This window comes from Oreochromis aureus, linkage group 10, assembly GCF_013358895.1.
Source record: "Oreochromis aureus strain Israel breed Guangdong linkage group 10, ZZ_aureus, whole genome shotgun sequence".
NCBI lineage: Eukaryota > Metazoa > Chordata > Actinopteri > Cichliformes > Cichlidae > Oreochromis > Oreochromis aureus.
The window spans coordinates 7,999,497-8,020,929 of NC_052951.1; the positions used below are offsets into that span (position 1 = coordinate 7,999,497).

At 43.1% G+C, this 21,433-nt stretch overlaps 1 protein-coding gene across 3 annotated transcripts in view; it reads left to right on the top strand.

Moving 5' to 3' along the window:
* The window catches only part of mtmr4 (myotubularin related protein 4), a 47,600-nt gene extending 26,167 nt beyond the window's left edge, over positions 1-21,433 (top strand). For all 3 annotated transcript variants that reach the window (XM_039618320.1, XM_039618321.1, XM_031735405.2), the window contains 17 exons: positions 1,981-2,070; positions 5,928-6,044; positions 7,618-7,700; positions 8,332-8,498; positions 8,595-8,691; positions 9,810-9,923; positions 10,015-10,205; positions 11,406-11,534; positions 12,226-12,337; positions 12,758-12,953; positions 13,095-13,280; positions 15,868-16,038; positions 16,387-16,541; positions 16,694-18,107; positions 18,247-18,357; positions 18,480-18,568; positions 19,755-21,433. In XM_039618320.1, the coding sequence (XP_039474254.1) occupies positions 1,981-2,070; positions 5,928-6,044; positions 7,618-7,700; positions 8,332-8,498; positions 8,595-8,691; positions 9,810-9,923; positions 10,015-10,205; positions 11,406-11,534; positions 12,226-12,337; positions 12,758-12,953; positions 13,095-13,280; positions 15,868-16,038; positions 16,387-16,541; positions 16,694-18,107; positions 18,247-18,357; positions 18,480-18,568; positions 19,755-19,932 (3,600 nt within the window). In that variant the 3' untranslated portion in view covers positions 19,933-21,433. The remainder of the gene's footprint in view (positions 1-1,980; positions 2,071-5,927; positions 6,045-7,617; positions 7,701-8,331; positions 8,499-8,594; positions 8,692-9,809; positions 9,924-10,014; positions 10,206-11,405; positions 11,535-12,225; positions 12,338-12,757; positions 12,954-13,094; positions 13,281-15,867; positions 16,039-16,386; positions 16,542-16,693; positions 18,108-18,246; positions 18,358-18,479; positions 18,569-19,754) is intronic.

Consider the following 21,433-nt stretch of genomic DNA (forward strand, 5'->3'; position numbering starts at 1 on the left):
TGAATCACCAACATTTTCCCCAAAATGTTGGTGATTGGTGACTTGTAGGTGAGGGGTTGTCACTGTAGGGACACTATGTCCATCTGTTACCAGCCCAATGGGTGGTATGCTTATCATGTGGTTTAATTACCAGTTTGAGCCTCCGGATGACAGATGTAACCACTGTAAACACGGCAGGAGTTCTCTGTGGTCAGACATCAGTTGGTTTCCGATATAATTCCTGAAATTTCAGCATGTCCTCCTCTTGGGAATGCAGTGTTAAAGGTTTTTCATTTTCAGGTTAATTTCACTTTGTTCTTATTTTCTTGCATTCTAATCCGGATTTTAAAATTAAACAACATTTTCAAACACAATACTGTAATTGATCTCGACGCCTCCTCATGCCAGTTTTTTTTTTTTTTTTTTTTTTTTTTTTTTTTGGTTTAATATTCATGGGATCTTTTTTCATTTTTGCTCTTTAAAATTCAATAGTTTCACCTAACTGATACTTTGCTGTTGTGTGTGGGGTTTTTTTTTTGTTTAAAAAAAAAAAAAATACTATAACTATCTTGCTCGGATGCTAGAAGATTCCGTGGATGTGATTCACAGAAATAAATCACCCAGTTAGGCCTCTATTCCTGATTTTATTATAAAACCAAAATGACACAGGGTCGTACTCAAATGGAAAAGTGAAAATCCAGCAGAGCAGTAAAGTGGGAGAAATGACACAGCACCTGGATGAGAAGGATTGGAACTTATTTGTGTTATAGCACAAAGCTAGAAAATTGTTGGACATGTACCATACTATATACACTATAGAGTATAGAATGGTACATTGGGGAAGATGTTAATTTGCTTAATGTGCTTACTTTTGAATTATGAAATAAAAAAAAAAAAAGGATTATAAAAAATTTTTTTGCAAAACGTTGGTGTTTTTAGAAAAGAGAATAAAAGCCAAGGGCATGTCCTTCAGTTTCATCATGTGATTGCTTTTCACCCCTTTAAGTCCAGTGATTGAAGTATGACCTGATGAACATATTTGCTCAGCTCGAGTTGGGCACAGGCCCCTAAGCTTCAAGGACAAACTCGACTGCCCTCTCTGTTCCTCTCTTGTTCTCATCTCCGCCACTCCTTAAAGTGTTGCAGTCTAATTTTAGCCGACCATCCATTAGAAGAGAAGTGAACTTGAAAAGACTGCAGCTGTTTTTTTTGTTTTTTTGTTTGTTTGTAATTTCTAAGAAACTGCAGAAATATTTGCAATCAAAATAGTTACGTTTATTATCTCTATGTATTTTTTGTGCACCAAGGAACTGAAGCACGACTCATGAAAAACGTTTTTTTTTTTTTAAAAGAAAAGGAAAAAAAAAAGGTAAAATCCTCAAGTTAATCACAGTATCTTTGTTTGCACTACACCCAGTCACATAGTGTACTGGTTTGTGATAGGCAGCACTGGGTATCTTTTACACTTGCAGTAACCACCTGCACTGCAGTGCCAAAGCAAACACACTGCAAACATCAAAAGTTGCATTTCTCTTTCAGCATTAGTATTCATCAGGCAGGAAAACTGTCAGTCATAAGCAAGTAATAAACATTTTAAATGGTTTGGCACATTGACCTAACACAAGGTTGTGTACTACTTTTTTTCTTTCTTTTTTTTTCTTCTTTAAATGTACAATTATAGGGCCCTCGTAGTAAATTTTTAATCTCCTACGTGATGTCTGAGTTGGCTGCAGGAGATTGGTTCACACGTGCCAGGTAGAGTTTTGCAATGAACTACCAGAGCCTAATGACCTGGATAAAAGCAGTGAGAATATTAACTCTGGGTTTGGTTGTATTGATTGTTTCATGTCTCTTCAAATGCTTCAGTATTGCTATCAACAAACTATATGGACTTTGTGTGTTGCTTCAGTTTCTCATACGTAGTCTCACATTGATATGTTGACATGAATCACGACGGAAGTATTTATCTTTCTATCGCTGGATTGTGTTTGTGTCTGACAGGGTGAAGAGGGGCCTCCCAGTCTGGAGTACATCAAGGCCAAGGATTTGTTCCCCCAGAAGGAGCTGGTGAAGGAGGATGAAAGCCTTCAGGTGAGGTGACAACCACTTCTACAGCACAGTCCCATCTGCTCTCACGCCCAGCAACATGACTTCATATTAGAAAACCAGGAACAAGTGTGGCACTTCTAGGTTGTGACGTTATGTTAAATCTTGGTGGCTAATAAAATCAATGTTCCTCTGAAACACCCTCACCTTGACGCCTGGTCATCTCATAATTTCCGAGATATTACTGCACAAGTCTCAACCCGACAGGCTTGAGGTCAGACATGGAAGAAGTGATGGTGATGGGGACCCAGAGGAATGCTTTTGTTTTTTTCACTGTCATGTAGCTAAACTTTTTCCTGTGCTAAACACTGACAAAATTAATTAGCAATTAGAATAACAAGTATTTCTATTTGAATGCAGCATATGCCCGCACTCTCTACAGATAAAGTATCATAGAGTTCTAATAAGAAAACAAATTCTCTTCAGTAAACTTTTTTAAAAACTGATTCTGAATTAAGCCAGCATGTAAAGATAAGGGATATTTTTATGCAAAGCTTTAATAAGGAGAGCAGGAAGTTGTTTTGCATGTACATATGAAAGGACTGAATTGTGGCTCAGGCCTTTCTTTAAGTGCATTGGTTGTAAAGGAGCACTTGTGTTTGACCTACTTTAAAGCATTTATTTCATGAATATAAATGCAAATTTTCATATTATTAACATAAAAAGGCTAAAAACATATATGTAGTTGGCCTATTGAAGATCAACTTCTAAATACAGTAGAAATTCTACTTGAGAGGTTTGTATATGTGAGCCATATTGCAGAATAAACTACCCCAAGCTGTTCCAAAAAAATGTACATATATAAATTAGAAGCCGCTGCAGAGGATAAAAAGGTTCAGAAACATTTAGGTGAGTTAAGTGAGAAGGATTTCAAAGTCTGTTCCATGTGAGGATACAAGTAGCAGAACTGTGATGGCTAACTTACGCTTGACCCTCTAGTGTTAAGCTGGCGCTCTGTGGCTGTCTGCTGGTTAATGGAGCTTAGCATCATGTGTCTGGAGCACCGGACAAAGGAAAAGTGGAGGGAGGAGGGGCCTGGGGTCACTATCTGTTGTTTCTTTTTTTGGCTTTCAATTGAAGCCACTTGGTTTCTAGTGAACTGCAGGGAGTATCAACCTGTTCAAATGTTTTATTATTAAAGTGCTATGCTTGTGTGTCAAAGGTCTTTTGTATATTTTTTCCAGCTGAGCAGTGTGCAAAGGAAGCATGGCTGTATCATAGTCTGCTAGCAAAGTTTATGAGAGTGTCTTTTAATCTGCTGAATTCTTATGGCAGAATCTTTTTGTTTCTGCACTCTTACGCTTGCTTCCCTTCCCCTTGCATTCACACATGGAGTCACATATTGTCTCTGTGCTTTTGTGTGACTTTTTGTGCATGTGTAGGCTCTCCCATGATGGTTTCACTGACAGCTGATGTCTCTTACTGTGGACAAATTGCAGGCATTTCCCCACCCCACTGTATTTTTTTTTACCCTACTGCCTTCCCTCCTGCGTGCGTGCAAGTCGTGGTGCATGCTTTCAGTTGCGTGTACATTTGCTCACGTGCATGTCCTAACAGGCAGGCTGCTTAAACCGGAAGTCACGACTCACAAGTCAGTGTTTTTGTTTTTTTCCTCTTTAAATGGGGCTTTTTACTCCCCCTCCCTCCCCCTATCTCTCTCTCTCTTTCTCTCTCTCTTGTCATATTTCTGCTGCTGAAGGCTTCATTGAGGAAACGTGACACAGTATCTTCTGCTGCACTTGCTGGCTGCCAGTGACTCATGCACCTACTTTTGGAGCACAGCTTGTTTAATGCAGCTTGCAGTCTGTACAGCATGTTAACTATGGCACTCTCAGCAACACACTTCAAGTCTTTTCCACAGCAGAGAAATGTGTACACTCTCTACCTGAATTTGTTTATTTCTACTGCCACTGAGCCAGTATTTAATAAAATCGTATACCTTTCCTTTGCTTTTGTGGCGTTTACCTTTTATATACTGTAAAACGGTATCCTCAGTCCTTTTCCTCAGTCAGTAGCTACATGGTTTTTAAGCTTAACCTAGGTGTCAGTGCCGTTTGTCCTCCTGTCACTTTCAATTTGCTTGAGCTGCAGTTGAAAAACTGGAATATTTTAATCCCAAAAATATTTCAAAGTCCCGCTCTATTGTGCCGAGAAGGAGGGGGCTGCCGCTGCCAATATTTGGCTCTGCTGATGTCTGAGCGCAGAGTACTATGTGCTCGATTTCCCAGTTTAAGCTACACTTTTTTTCCCTCGTCATGCTTCCTGTCTCGATTCATGTGGAAGTTTTCAGTTATTGATGAGCAGGAGGTGCAGTGATAAATATCAGGGCTTTTTTTAAAAAAAAACATTTTTATGGATCAGACATCATCAACACCTCTTACCACTCGATGCCATTTCTACATAATAGTTCTGCTTTATTTTAGAGTTTTATGCAAGTTTTTTTCATTTTCGCATGAGAGTAAATAGTCTGTTGGACTAGATGGAGTGATAGGAATATCGGTCACATTTAGCTTTTTGTGTTGTGGAGCTCTTCTTTCAGCAGTGTTGGCTGTTTCAAGTGGGCCTGCTATAGTCTTGCATTTGCTCTGCTGCATGGTGTCTTTTTTTAACATGCACTAGTGGGTCCTCTTCAGCGTGACTCAGCACTGCATGTTAATACAGAATGAGGTGTTGTCTCTAAGCAACACTTTCCTCACTACTTAGTAACTCAACAACAAGACCGGTGTCGCACTTTTCATTAGTTTGAAGCAGCCATAGCGATAACTGTGCTTGTGCCAATTGCATCCAAGTGACAACTAAGGAAAAAAAGTGTGTTATAGTGAAGACTGAATGGGCCTAACACAGTCCCCCAATTCATCAAAGTTATTTTATAATCTAACTCTTATGCTCCTGGTCAACACCATTTATTCAAGATCTTTTGTTTCAGTGCATCTTTTTTTAATTATATTGAAAAAGCAGGTAAAGTAAACAACAAGAGCAACTGGTCTGAAACTGATTAAGAGCTTCCGGTTTTAAATAAATGAAAAGATGTTTTAGGAGTTGGCACGTGCAACCATGTGTCTCTTCCACTCTGTCGACTTTTAAGATAATACCCTGCCTCAGAATGAAATGAAAAATGTTCTGTTAACCTCTGTTGGGAAGCAATTACCTTAATGTAGGGGTCTCGTTGCGGCTGAAGCCAGGGCTTGGCTGCGACTAATCAAATGGCCATGGAATGTTAATGGACAGTTTGGGATCCCTCTCCCTCTACACCGGAGCAGACAGTCTCCCTCCCACCAACAAGCCCCTCTGTGCTCACAAAGGCTCTTCTGTAAAACTCATATGCCCTAATTGGACAGCTACGCATGCACGCTTTTTCTCATGTCCCTCTTTTTCTTTTATCTTCAATAATACTCTGACAGGATGATCACAAGCTGTCAGCTATGCTGGGTATTGCTTAAAAAAATGAAATGCCGTGCCAATATGATATTTGAGTTTAAGTACCTCTAAAAGTATGACAAGGAGCTTAACACATCATGTCACATATCTTGCTGTTTTGCTCTGAGATTACTTTTTTTTTCTCTTTTTTTTGGTGACCATCTAAAAAAATCCAGAGTAGTACACAGACATTAATGGTCTGGCTTTTCAGTCAAAGTTAAATTTAATTTGTCATTGTCCAAAAATGACATTCCCACGATCAATATTTAGAATGAGTTGGACCAAAACTGAGGACATGACATTAACATAATATGTTCTGTCAGGATTAGACTTCCAGTAGATTGAATAAAGCTGTTAAATACATGCTGGTGTAATGTTTCATGCACAGGAGACTTAAACAGTTCCACTGTTTTTGGGTTTTGCAGGTGCCGTTCCCAGTTCTTCAGGGGGAAGGTGTAGAATATCTTGGCCGTGCTGATGAAGCCATTATTGCCATTTCTAACTACAGACTTCACATCAAGTTCAAGGACTCAGTCATCAATGTGAGTGCATGTCTCCGACAACAAACCTAACAAAGAACCACAGAACTGTCACTTCTGCCAGAGCCCCATGCCACCAGCAGTGGAGAGGGAAGGATGTTTAGTTTGGATGCAATTAGACTTTTTCCCTTCCCCCATATAAGTTTTTATTAAGAAATAACTGTGGCAAAAAGGCAAATAAAATTTCAGTGGGGTACCCGTAAAGCACTTTTAGCTTACTTGGCATGTAGTTATTTGTACCAAGGTTAAATCACAGGAGCACTAGATCCTCTAATCCTGAAACCACAAAGGTTTAATGTGACATCCAGGCTGGCAGTGCTGTCCACCAGCTCGTTCCTGCTGACGTCAGGCCTTGCTCAAATACAAACAGGCTGGTTGTTTGCATTCACTGGCAATGAAAATCCTTCTTCCCAAATCCATGTCATCTTTTCCAGAAGGATTCAGCTTCTGGAAAAGATGACAGTTTTAAAAACGAAGGAGGTAGCGAGGGCTAATCACCAAGGCACGTCCTCACCTTAACTTTAAGCAGAGGAAAGTGAGATTACCACACAAAGTTCAAATGTCACTGACTAACAGTCCTTATCAAACTGATTTCCTACTTAGACTCCTGCCTTGACCCCAGAAGCACACATGAACTGTATGAATGCCAGCAAACAACAACCTTTCACCCACACCTCCCCTTCACAACTCTTTACAGCCTCTTACTTTTAAGCTGTTTTCTTGCCCTTTGCTCCTGCCTGTGTTTGTCTTTCTCTTCATGATTTCCATTTGACTTGGCCATGTGCTACAAATAGTGCACAGCGTGATCCGCTCTGTTGTCTTTTCATCTCGCAGCCTCTTTGGTGTTTACTTTCCTTTTAACTCTTCATTTCCCAATGCCTCCTTTTTGGGTTTAATAGTTTGTTGTTTTGTTTTTTTCCATTTCCTCCTGTCTTATTTCTTCCCTCCCTCCTTCTCTCCTTGTCTGTGCTCCATGGTGTCACTGTGTTTTAGACCTACCCAGGTGTGGACATTGACGTATCTGTGAGTACCATATGATAAAACATCACCCTCTGCCATAGTCTAGACAGCTGTCATTAAGCTCCTCTTCACTTTACATGATTGGGATGCACTGAGGTCAAACTGTAATTTACGTTCAGCAGAGTGGTAGATGGATTAATCATTTTGTGAAATGACTGTGTCGCCAGCACTCTCTCTCATGAATTAAACTGGCCATTATTTGTAAAAGGTGCACGTACATAGTCCTTATGCTCAAAGGTTTGTCCATAAGGGATTTTTTTAAACCTCGTCGGGGGTTTCATTAACATCTTACTCTAAAGTATCACTTACCTACTTGAAAAGCATTATAGACGGCAGGTTTGTAGCTGTCACTTGGTATCATAATAGTTCTAGAGGCAAAGTTGGAACACCAGTGAGGCCTTTTGTTCCTCTGCAGTCAGGTTAAAGGTTTACTTAGTGTGTCTAACCTGGATACAGTCTGTACTAGACCAGAGGGTGGTAATTTCTCTGTGTGTGCTGTCTGCTCACACAGTGGGCCATCAGGCTAAATGCATGTGCTCTCTGTCTCCCTCTGCAGGTGCCTCTCAGACTGATAGAAAGTGTAGAGAGCAGAGATATGTTCCAGTTGCACATCATTTGCAAAGACTCTAAAGTTGTCAGGTAAGGAGAGCCTCTCACTCTTACACTCTCTTACAGCACAGTACTCTGATACACATTTGAATTATTAATACTACGGGTTCATTTAGGAAACTGTTCATATTACACATTACCAATTGTAAATTGTACACATAACAACAGACTGACTGAATTTGGAGTTCAGTTTGACTTACTTGAGATCAAATTAAGCAATAACGTAAAAGGACTTGACATGGAGAAAGAGTCAGATTATGTGTTTTTGCAGAACTGAACTGTACTTGTAGTTATTGATGATTTCGGTCACAACTTGTGATGCACTATCATTCGCCCACCTTAGATAGGAAATGTATAATAATATGTAGGTAATACTTCTTTGAAACTAAGGTTTCAAAGGTAATAAAGGGTGTCGGCAAATTCTCATCTCTATGTGTTCATGAACATCTGTAAAGTTTAAAACCAGTGGAACTGTCGCATACTCGGTAGCAGATGTGCCCAGCAGCATTTTGGTTCCTCATCATTAAGCAACCACATTACTACTCTGGTTTAAAGACTGGAAAATAACAGAACAGCTGATTTATTGTTGGGGTTTTTTTTCTCCTAGTCCCCAGTGCATGAAGGGTTTGTTGGATCTCACTAATCTTTCTAATCTCCACAGATGCCACTTTGCAACGTTCAAGCAGTGCCAGGAGTGGGTCAAACGTCTGAACCGGGCCATAGCACACCCATCGCGGCTGGAGGACCTGTTCGCCCTGGCCTATCACGCGTGGTGTCTAGGAGGCAGCGCTGACGATGAAGATCAGCACCTTCATCTTTGCCGCCCAGGTTCACACACATTCGTTCACAGTTTTAGAACAAGTAAATGTTTGAGAGGGCGTTTTTCATTTATACCCTCGCTCCATGTTCTATGTGTGTTTGTAGGTGATCATGTACGTCAGAGAATGGAAATGGAGGTCAAGAGGATGGGCTTCGATACTCAAAACATCTGGAGAGTGTCTGACATCAACTGCAACTACAAGTATGTCACTGATGCTTAACCATGAAAAGCACAGCAGGTATATCCTGATGACTGCATCTAATGTTAGTAGTATAGAATGGTGTCATAATAAAGAGTAATGATTGGATAGTTGACGGTGAATGGCAGTGTTTCTGTGAGATTTCTAAGGGCTCTGCCAGAGTGGGAACTCTGGTTGGTAATATAAGTGTCTGAATTTTTGAGTTAGTTACTTTTTGATGAGATCCAAGGTTTTTCAGAATGAGAGTGTCACCAGGGACGGGAGGGAAGAAAAGGGTATCTCAAGGTGAAAGGCAACACCTAGAAGCAAATTCCACATCTTTTAGATATGTGACTTTGATGTTTTCATCATCATCCACTGTGACACTGTGTGACTGATTAATGGATGTCCAATAGGTACACTTTAAACAAGACAAGCTAATGGCTAATCTAGGATGTCTTTAAAGCTGCAATTTTCCCTGTCATTGAAACAAACAGCTACAGCACACACACGTGTGTGTGTGCGTGTGTGTGCGCGCGCGCGCTGAAGCTGAAGCTACCAGGTTGGGTAGTTCAGCCTAATATAAAATGTATTAAGGCAGTCACCTAAATAGAAACTATAGACTGAATGGGTGTAAAAAAGGTCACTCTGTTTGGAGAGCCCAGGAGAACACACCCCACTGAGACAGACACACACATAGGACAACTGGCTAATTAAACAAGCCACAGCCTGCTGAGGCCCGTGACTCAGCACTGTATTTTACACACACACACACACACACACACACACACACACACACACACACACACACACACACACACACACACACACACACACACACACACACACACACACAGAGTCTCTCTCCCTCCTGCTATTAGACTCTGAGCAAGTGAATAGAATTTGAAGAAAGTATCCTGGGAGAGAAAGAGGAGAAAGCAGAGACAGATGGAGGTTTCTGATTTGTTCTCTGGTCTAGCTGAGATACTGATGCTGCAGTGACCCTGAAAACCAGAACATTTTAGGGAATGTCCTTTTGCAGCCAGTTTCAGCTTGGTTTTCCTTCATCAAAAGATAATGCAGTATTATAAACGGTTTTAAAACTTCCTTTAGAACCTCTAACCTCCTGTTCATCCTGTAGGCTATGCTCCAGCTACCCACAGAAGCTTCTGATTCCAATCTGGATCACTGACAAGGAGCTGGAGAGTGTGGCTTCTTTTAGATCCTGGAAGAGGATCCCAGTGGTGGTCTACAGGTAACTTTGTGTGCATGTTTTCTCCAGCTTATATGGGTGCAAGCTGAAGAAAGGTTTTAAGGTTAATTAACTCTGTAACCTTTGTTTCCAGGCACCAAAAGAACGGGGCAGTGATCGCCCGCTGTAGCCAGCCTGAGATTAGCTGGTGGGGCTGGAGGAACACAGATGATGAGTATCTAGTAACGTCCATCGCTAAGGCCTGTCAGATGGACAGCGGAACCAAGGGTGCACAAACAAATAGACAACGCGGGGAAGCTCCTGACTCTTCCGATGGTGATTTTGGTAATCTTGCTGTTTGATTTTCTTTGCATGTCCATACTTGCACTCCTCATCCATTTGCACATCTGTGCATTACACGATGACCCTGTTTGGCAAATTAAACCATCCAGGGTCCAAACTCACTCGTTTTCTTAAAGTCACAGCTAGTGATCGCATCATATTGCAGTCTACTCAGGCAGCCCACACACCTATACCAAACAGAGTGCTTCCAGTAGTGAGTGTCTGAAACAGACTCTCTCTCTCTCTCTCTGCAGTCATCCAGACACATAACAGCAGATCACGCTGTAGAAACCTGGCCAAACACTCTCTAACTCTAGACTTCTTTCACAAACTTTGACCAGAGAGAAGGAGATGCATTTATCTATTGTTTAATTATCAGTCCATACTTCCAAGAGAACCAACAGATAATATATTGTAATGTAACTGCATTTTCAATAACACCTGCAAATACATAAATACATTATCACCAATTTAAAGTATAAAGGTAGCTGATTAACATGAATCGTTTTTATCGTGCACACCATAAATTTAATTTGCTTCTTTTTAATCAGCACTTTGAACTTTGAGAGGAGATCAGTGAATTTCCAGGTTGTAAACAGCCACTAATAGCTAGGACTCTAGTGTTTTCAGAGCTTTGCAGGCATTCACAGGGCTGGGAATGTGTTTTTTGTTTTTGTTTTTTTCCCATTGCTAATGTCCTCCTTTTTAACAGAAAGTACATGCATCAGTGTTGCTGCATTGTAATCATTGTGAGTTACAGAAAGTAGGACAGCTGTCAGCACAGCTTTCACAGTTCAGAAAAACAACTCTTTGTATCTTTTTCAGACTTGGTTTTGCTTTCCTTTTTTCCTTCCATATTAACTTACAAGGAACACACATATATGTCAAATTACAGAAAGTGCTAAAAGAGCTTTTAACACAATTAGAGAAGGGTGCAGAGAGAAGTATTTCAGTTCCAGTCATCTTTCTCTGCAGAAGCTGTGGGAAGGAGGCTTCTTGACTTAACAGTAGTAACACAGTGGTGTTCATCATGAGGAGATATTGATTTTCAGTAGGTTACAAATAGAGTCAGTTTCTCTTAATCATCTTCCCTGCACTTCTGACACCCTCCTCCTTTCACACTTTCTCTTTCTTCCTCTCCCTGGCAGGTCGATTTGCATTACACTGTCCGCTCATAATGATCAGAATCTTCTCTTTCCCCAGACTCATCTCTGACGGGCGGCTCCAGCTGCAACGACAACACTGTGACACAGAAGCTGCTGATTCTGGATGCTCGCTCATACACTGCTGCAGTGGCTAACCGAGCTAAGGGTGGAGGCTGCGAATGTGAAGGTTGGCATAATCCCAAAACATTTTGCACCATCTTCAAAAAGTCAAATTAAACTAGAAACATTGTCATCTGTGAACCTTATCTGGAGTGTGTGTGTATCATTTGGCGTCTGATTCTACTGAGTCAAGTAGACAGGAAACTCGGTGAGAAGTTGTTACGTCCCTCTGCAGCCCCTAATCATCTTAATGTGTTCAGCTGGTGCTAATTGGCCACACCTAGTCAGGTGTGGATAAAACCATACCTGAGGCAAGCTTCCAGGGAGCTCACTTGTCTTTGCCTTGGTGGCACCAGTCATTTTAGCGAACCTGCTGTGCCATTTTAAGTTAAAACCCTCTTCTCACCTACACTCTATTCGTCTCCTTTTTTTTTTTATGTTGCGGCCTCGAGCCGGGTCGTAACATAAGTGGGGGCTCGTCCGGGATCCCCCCATAGGGGGGTCTTTGTTCCTAGGAGGGGGAAGAAAAAAAAAACAGTGTTTTTACGTTTTTTTTAAGTGCTGCTTTTCCATTCTGGAAACAATCCCCTCTCTCTACAGTAACTTGCTAACACATTTAGTGCAGTCCAGTTTGACTAAATGGAAAATATTATTGCTACCAGTGGCTACACACAGTCGACTATGAATGTTGCACTGAAAGCAAATTGTTGTTTGTTGATATCTTACAACCTTCATCCAAGTTGTTTGTTTGTATTCAGAGTACTACCCCAGCTGTGAGGTCATGTTCATGGGAATGGCCAACATCCATGCTATCCGGAACAGTTTCCAGGCTCTCAGGGCTGTCTGCAGTCAGATCCCCGATCCAGGAAAGTAAGTCGATCTATGTGACCTTTCTCTCTGAGCAGCTCTGGCCTCATTTGCACCTCCCTCCACCTTCTCTGTTTTAGTGGGTTCACCACACAGTAAGGCAACACCACATAGGCACGGGAACACAGTCCTGTTTCTGCTGGGCTTGCCAGCTGTCTGTCTGTACACGTCAACCAACAGCACATGTGTGTTATGGCTATCTGTTTGTTTGCATGTTTACATGTGTTTTCAGTGCGTCACCTGTGTGTATTTTGCATTGAATGTGTGCAGTGAAGCAGAGAGGCCTCCATAGAGCGCCTCCCTGCTCCGTCATAGTTAACCCAAATAACCCAATCCATGTTGTATCCAGTCTTCAGGTTACCTCAGTTATGACATTCCATATAGGTTAGTTGTTGCCTAATCAACCCCCTCTCGTGTTTCCAGCTGGCTTTCAGCACTGGAGAGCACCCGTTGGCTGCAGCACCTGTCGGTCATGCTGAAGGCTGCCACTCTGGTATGTTCAGCAGTGGAGCGGGACGGTCGTCCTGTCCTGGTACACTGCTCAGATGGGTGGGACCGCACGCCTCAGATTGTAGCCCTCGCCAAGGTCCTGCTGGACCCCTACTACAGGACATTAGAGGTGAGCATCTTCACAGTTCAGTATTAATCTAATGTATTTGATTTTTAGATGACATGCAAGCATATTCTCATAGATATGGTAAGCACTTATTTTGCTGGATTCTCTCGTTGCTTTTGGTACTGACTACTGTGCCATCCACAGGGTTTCCAGGTGCTTGTAGAGACTGAATGGCTGGACTTTGGTCATAAGTTTGGGGACCGCTGTGGCCACCAGGAGAACTCAGACGATGTGAGCGAGCAGTGTCCCGTCTTCCTGCAGTGGCTGGACTGTGTTCACCAGCTGCTCAAACAGTTCCCCTGCCTGTTTGAGTTCAACGAGGCCTTCCTGGTGGGTGGTTGGACAGCACTCTATACTAGTCTGTAGTGGTGCAACGGATCACGGTTGATCCGTAATCCAAACCGATCCCACTCCACAGTTCGGCATGCACGTGATCCAAAGATTCGAAAAAGAAGAAAAAAGTATGTGTATGGTGCGCGTGGTCAGTCTGTCCAGCGATAGCTATGGTCAGCGCTAGCGGTCCAAGTGGAGGAGCAGAGGAGTTTGCGGTATTTAAGCAGCCCTTTGCTGCCCAATCCGACCGGGCTAAAGCTATTACAAAAGCTATTGGGGTGTTTAGCTGCAGACGGGAGGCCGTATTCCGTTGTGCAAAACAAGGGGTTTAAACTAGTCAGCGCAGTTGATGCATTGACGCCGTGCAGCCCCACGCACGGGGCGATCCGCGGTAACTAGTTAACGGAGATTTGCCGCGTTAATGCAGTTATGGCATTAACGTCATTTTAACGAGATTTACGCTGACAGCACTAGTTTAAACTATGATGAACATGCTTGAGCCACGCTTAGGGATGGGTATCGTTTAGTTATTATCCGATACCGGTGCCAAATCGGTACTTTTGAAACGGTGCCGGTGCTTAAACAGTGCTCGAACCGGTGCTTAAAGAATGGAGAACACAAACTTTGTCCAAAAACCTCTAGGAACAATTTGGTAAAGGTTTTTCGTTCTTACAAACACATTTCTTTTGAACTTGCCCAACGTTCTCAGTTTTTCAATGTTCAACATTTTCAATTTTGTCCACATGATGGACAGAATGTAACTGTGTGCTTTCTGCAGATGTACTTCTTGCATTTCTCACAAAAAGTGCTTGTTTTAAAACAGGAATCTTCCTAACTTAGATTTAAAACAAAAGATTTCTGCGTCTCCTCCAATCGACACACCTGAGTCACTGACTTTCTTAAATCCACTCACTCTCACTGGCTCTGTTTATTACTAATCACTGTGTAACTGCTGTAATTCACAGTAACTGCCATCTCCTTATAAATGTTCATTAGATTAACCACACTTATACAGACTGTATATAACTACCAACTCTCCAGCCATGTTGATGGATTGACTATATTGGCTGGAAATATTTATTTCCAGAGAAAAGACACAGACAGAAGATTCTTACAGGATGTGATGTGGACAACACTAATGAACTATTGATGTGTCATATTTGTCCAAGGCGTATTTCATTGTTATGGAAAAAGAGAATATTAAAATCATGATGACCAATTGGAGTGGTGATTCAAACGTGGTGCAGATGTGTGTCACAAGTTGATCTGGCTGTAGGCTGTGGCACTTGGCCAGAGGTGGCGCTGATTGACTCGAGTCCATGTTAGTGCACTAAAAGTAAACTGCACGCTTTAGTTGTGAAGCAAAAACGCTGAAACCGGAGAAATAAAACGTGCGAGGGGAACGATAACGACGACAAGAGTCTCCCGATCGTTTACTCTTGCTGTCCTGTGAACAACATCGGCGTGGTGTTAATTGTTTGCTGTTTTCGCGATCGCGTCGCGCATGAGGATATCACCAGGTAAACTCGCGACATTTTTAAACATTTTGTTGTTCAACGGCATCAAGGCTGACGGAGTGTGTTTGAGATAACCTCACAAGTGTCACAGATGACACATTTGGCGCCAATTTTTTTTTTTTTTTTTTTTTTTTTTTTTTGTTTGTTTGGTTTTTTTTTGCTGGTTTGTCGGTAGCAGCTCCTGAAACGCAAGACTGCCACACATCTGTTCGACCAACGCCAGTTGATCTAAACGCCAGTTGATCTGGAACACCGGTACCGGGGGCGTGGGCCTTAAAGCACTTATTGCAGGCTGCTGAGTTTGCATCTTTTGCTGTGAAGTACAGCAAGACTTTTGACCGCTTCGCCTTGGGCATTTTTAATCTGTAGCTCTGCTCTAAAAGAACGTACGTACCTGGGCCCGCCTACTATCCTTGTAAAGGTAAAATGATCGGCTAGAATCCAAAGTGTATGAAATGTCATGATATAGAAATAAAAAAAATAAAAAAAAAGGACCGAAATAAAGCACCGAAATGTGCGCTGCTTTTCGGTCTGGTTACTACCGTTTATGTCAGAACCGGTGCCATAATGGCACCCGATACCGGGACCCATCCCTAATTATATCACAGCGGAGTGGTGGATAGAAAGCCCTGTACTGCCCTATATTGCACCTTAATTTGTTTTTATATAATTGCGTGGAATGAGTCTTGAGTTGAATGTTTTTAATAGGCAAAAAATACTTAAATAAGTAAATGGCGAGTTAAATTTTTGTCCTTTTTTTTTTCTGCTGATCCGAAAATTGATCCGATCCGTGACGAAAAAAACGTGATCCGATCCGAACCGTGAGACTTTTGATCCGTTGCACCACTACTAGTCTGTCTTACTCATTAATCTCTACATGTTCTGTAAACTTTAAAAAGTGGCCAGGATTACATGAAACCATACATTTGGCCTAATGAATAAAGTCTTGGGTCACATGGTCATGTTTCACATCAGTCAGCTGTCTCACACACACCGACAATGAGAGTTAAAGTTAATCAGTGCTGTAATTAAAGGCCTGACTCCATGCGTCTTCTTCACATGTCCAGGTCAAGTTGGTGCAGCACACATACTCGTGTCTTTACGGCACGTTTCTGTGCAACAACGCTCGTGAAAGGGAGGCGAAGAATATCTACAAACGCACCTGCTCTGTGTGGTCTCTGCTTCGCACAGCAAACAAGAATTTCCAGAACTTCCTCTACATCCCTTCTCATGACATGGTACCTGCCGGTTTTCACAGCTTTTGTAGTTTAGTATAGTTGCAGCTGGAAGTTGCTTCCTGAGTGTTTCCTTTTAAAGCCACTGTGCTTTTCAGTTAGTGTACAGTGAGATGACTTGCTGAAGGAAACAGTTGATCGTAGTAATGATCCTAATCTTCAGTCACAGTCTCAGTGAGCAGAACAAGTGTTTTGATTAATGGATAATGTAACTCTGATTTTGAACTTCAGTATGATTAAAGATTAAATCTATCCTACTTTCCCTGCCATCCTTTCTGATGCACGTTCAAAGAGTTTTGATCTTAGACGCCATTACTATGTACTTATCCTCCCGGTGCATTTGTCTGCCAGGTGCTGCAGCCAGTCTGCCATACTCGGGCACTACAGTTGTGGACAGCCGTCTACCTGCCCACCTCCTCCCCCTGCACTGCTGTGGATGATTCTGTGGATCTCTACCTCCCGCCCTCCATCACAGGAGACGAGCTCACCTCCCGTTCCCTGGACAGGTCTGTTTGTCTGAGCTATACTATTGCCGCAGTCTGACTAGTGATGTTATGGCAAACAGTCAGACTGCCCTCTAGAGTTCAAAATGGAGAACTGTATTACTGCGTTTTATACACATTAAAAAAGAAGATCTGTATGTACTGGTGATTTACAGACTTCCTAAGACCCGCTCCATGGATGACCTGCTGTCAGCTTTTGAGAATGGGATGCCCCTGACACGAACATCCAGCGACCCCAATCTCAACAAGCACTGCCAGGAGGGTCGCTCTGCACTGGAGCCCTCACCTGCTGTGGAAGAACCCGCTGCAGAAGGCTCCAATGAGCTCATACGTGACACTGCAGTAGACAGTGGAGAGGGACAATCTATGCATCCGACTCCAGAAGCTGTCCCAGGTGTAGTGGGTGCTGAAGAGGCTGTGGATGGACCCTGTTTCACTACACAGCCCCTGCCTTCCCTGCCCCTCTCACCTGTCCCCCTCAGTGAGGATGTCACACTTGCTCACACTGCCTTTTCCACTCCTGCCCTCATGCAAGCTTTGCATCAGATCGCAGATACTCCACTCCAACAAGCTCCACTGGAGGCTGAGAGCCCCTGTAGGACTGCTGAGAGTATACCATCACCCACTCATAAATCAGAGCCCTGCTTACCTCTGCCCTGCAAAAGCACTCAACCTGCAGCCAACACACCAACCTCTGTATTTCAAGGACAAATTGATAGTCAGTCAAAGAGCCTGCTGGCTGTAAAGCAGCTAACATCACTCCTTCCCATGGGGGACTCCACTGAGACTCTTATAGGTGAGAATGATCATCCCTGCAACTCGCCCTCCGCAGTGACCTGGGAATTTACCCAGAATACTTTGAATGATGAGGAGAAGCCTGAGTTTCAGCCACAAGCTCAACCCCAGAAGGAGAAGGAGGACACGAGGACAAATGGGGCAAGTGGAAGAGAGCGTGTGTTAGCGGCAGCTCCTGTAGACTGCACCCAGGTAACTGCTCGCCCTCTGATCTCCCAGAGCCAGCTCTCGGACCTGTGCTTGCTCAGCTCCCACTGGGAGAGTGTCCAGGGTCTGGTCCAGTCTGCCTCTGGTGCCAGCCGGGCCCAGCACCCCAACATCCACCAGAGCCGCCGGCTTGCCAGTAAACTCCTCCGTGCCCAGGGCTTTGCCATTGCCAATGGCTCGCAGTGCTGCCGCAGGGAGGCTCTCTGTTGTCCGAGCAGTGCGCTGCAGACTGGATGGCCTACCAGGAGTGCAGGCTACACTGGACTGTGTGGGCCTACTGCCCTCACCAGCTATTCACTGGCAGCTCATCAGCTCCTGCCAGCCTCTTATTCCTCACCCTCAGCTTCTAGCTCGCCACCACCTCCCCAGGCCCCGGCTTACCTGGATGATGACGGGCTGCCTGTGCCGATGGATGCCGTGCAGCAAAGATTGCGTCAGATCGAGGCGGGTTACAAGCAGGAGGTTGAGGTGCTGCGACAGCAGGTGCGACAGCTGCAGATGAGGCTTGAGAGTCAACAGTATGGCACCCCTCCCTCAGAGCCATACGTTGAGTACGAGGATGACATTGTGAGTGACTTTTTAAGCACAGACTTTATTGAAAGAGCTAAAAGCATTTCTCTTTGTCTTCAGAGTATTTACTCTCAATTATTTTCAGAAGAGTTCTTATTCGTATCCATCCTCTGATCTCATTCTGTTCTCTCCTTAGACATGTCTGCGTGAGTCAGACAACAGCAACGAGGAAGATTCTCTGTCTACCCACAGCGAGGACCGTCTGTCCGAGGGCAGCTGGGATCGAGTGGAGCCCAGGGACACTGAGGTGAGTGTCCTACAGAGCTTCTGTCTTCACTCTTCCTGCCTTGTTCCCCCTCACATTCTCACTTGCATGTTCAGGAGCAGAGCTATGTTTCACACTTTTCTGATAACTATCTCTGTGTGTAGGTTACGAGGTGGGTGCCCGACCACATGGCCTCCCATTGTTTCAACTGTGACTGTGAGTTCTGGATAGCCAAGAGACGTCACCACTGCAGGTAGAGACTTCATTGTGTTTCTTTTTTGTTGTTAATTTTTCCAACATGTGCTCAAACTTGGAGGAAAAAATAGATAAATGCCAAGATTAGACTAGAGTAATATTAGTGTGGAAATATTTGTATTTACTTATTTACTCAGAGTAGGAAAGTAAATGTGAAGCTTCAGCCATAAGCCTGTTAGCTCAGGTTAACTAATGCTAGCTTTGCTAGCTGTCAGCAGTGTGAAAGCATCATGTTGCTGTGTTACTGGGCGATTATGTGCTCAGCTGTTCCTTTTATTCTGGCGCAGTTTTGAAGGCAAATTTGGTTGCTGTTTAAATAAAACCAGACAAACTGTTCAGCCGGTTTTCAGTCTTTGTGCTAAGCTAATCTGACCAGCTGCTGGTTAACATCAAGTACAAGATTAGTCTGATCGTCTCACTCTGACCAAGAAAGAATAAGTACATTTTCCAAATGCTGTGCAAATTCTTTTTAACATTTAAGCCTTAATATTTTTTCGCATTTGAAGTGAAGCTGCTTCACGATTAGCACTTGTCTAAGAGATCTGAGTGTTTCCTTTTAAAAGCTGGCTGTGTTTGTATATTTTGTATGCCTGTTTCTCTCTGCACTCTTTAGTTGCACAGTGACTCTGCCAAAGCAGCAGCATGCCTTTAAAAGACAGTTTGCTGTGCATTTTCCAAGCTTTGGTTTCAGCATCAAAGGCTCTTGACTCACTGGGGAATTAATTATATGCTCCAGTGAGACATTTTAGGCGGGGGGAAAAAATTCATATTCACAGGCAGAGCAGCACTCTGAGCAGGGCATGTGTTCAACTGTTAGATCCATTTTTTATGTAACTTAAACACAGCAAGTTTTCCAACATGTAATAAATAGAATCAGCTGATTTATAATGTATGTAAACAGTGACTTGTGTTTCCATTCCCAAATGCAATAGAGACGGATGGAATGCAGTAAAGTTGCCATGTGTGAAAAGACCTTTAAATGTGCTTCAAGAAGAAGCGTAAAGCTGTTTGTGCTGCTCATCAATCCATAATCTGCATTTAGCCTTTTCATTTTTGCCCTCTCTGGGTCCTGAGGATCTTTTATTTTGAAATCTTATACGTTTGGTATCTAAAGTGTCTCAGAAACCTTCACATTGAATACAATTTTTTCTGTTAATAACATTACATGTGTTCTCCATTTTCAGGAACTGTGGTAATGTGTTCTGTAAAGACTGTTGTCACCTGAAGCTTCCCATCCCGGACCAGCAGCTTTACGACCCCGTGTTGGTGTGCAACACCTGCCACGACCTGCTCCTCGAGTCCCGCACCCGCGAGATCCGTAGCCAGCAGCTTAAGAAGGCCATCGCTACAGCCTCCAGCTGAGAGAAACCTGAAGCATTGTCGCCTCGGCTTTGTCCTGCTCGTATGGGACTGATGAGCTGTGCGCCGTTTTAACCGCCAATCAGCTGTAGTTTGGCTGCAGGGGCAGGAATGAGGAGCAGTTGTTACTCTTTGGGACGCTGGGCTTTAAAAACGGAAATGCACGTATAGACTGTAATAGAAGGGATTGCTAAGGCATGCTAGCAGGTGGAGGAGGGGGTTGGTCAAAGACATTTTTAGGCCAGAGCGCCACAGCGTCCTGCTGCCTCACACGGCTTGGTCCTCTAGTGGTGCCCCCGCCTGAGACACATCTCCAACCTGTCCACACACCTTTTAGTACCAAACACCTGCACCCTCCTGACGGACACTGACTCGCAGTTCAGAGGACAATCGCTCACCCTTCCACGTGTCGGGGGACTCCAAAGCCTGTACCTGTACTACTGGAGGCTTTCAACTTTAAAAGAAAAGAAATGCTGCTACAGTATTTAAAAGTCTAATTTTGTATTCTTATTTTGTGCACTACTAGCTGTCATGGAATGGAGGGCACTTGTGACCAAACTTGAGCAAAAGGGAGAAATCTGCTGTTTACTTTGCCATTGCATCTTTTTTGTTGTTGTTGTTTTTTTGTCCTCTCGGAGCTTGAATGTAACATGTGATGGATAACTGGACCGGGTTTATGTTAATGTGCATTTGGTAGGTCGTGTACATGTTCATTGCTGCAGTGTGTTCTGTATGTGCACAGTCGATGTGGTTGTGTCTTTTATCGATGCTTTTCTCTGGTATAGTCACGGTGCAACGCTCTGAGGGATGTGTGGCGCACACTGATGTGGTTTTGCGGGGACAGAATGAGGGTGGGAGTCAGCAGGTTTCTGTGAAGTCTTCTTCAGATGAATCATTTGAAGGTGCTTGGAACATGTGACTGAAGGGTCGTGCTGAGTCGAATGGCTTGGTGTCCACATAAAGCTCTATGTCCATCTGACTGACTCCTCCACATGCTGAGGACTGAACAGAACTCTTAGTTTTTTGTTTTTTAAGGGTAGTTTGGCAACAGTCCCCTTAAAAATGTTTGTCTACTGGTTGTTGGGACAATGGTGCCATATTTTGTTTTGTCTCTCTCTTTTTTCAAAGGATATTTCTTTGTTACGGATGGCAGCAGGTTTCTAATCGGCCACCTCTCTGTATGTTTAATGGTACAGGTAGCTAGCTGCTTAATAACACTGAGACGACTAAAGATTAACTGAGAGTTTGATAACAAGAGGCTAACAATGTCAGTGGATAATCAGATATCACTGCATTCGTTACCTTTGTAGTTATCGTCTAATATTTGGAATCTTTTGCACGGTGTTTATGAAGTTGAAATCTTTGAGGAGCTCAGAAATGTAACATACATAGTTATCTGATCTGTAGTGGTGGCTAAAACCTGTCACTTAATGAATTATTGTTGTAAAGAAATGCACTGTAAAAATGAAATCCCATGGGTTAAAATAAAGGATTATATCATGGA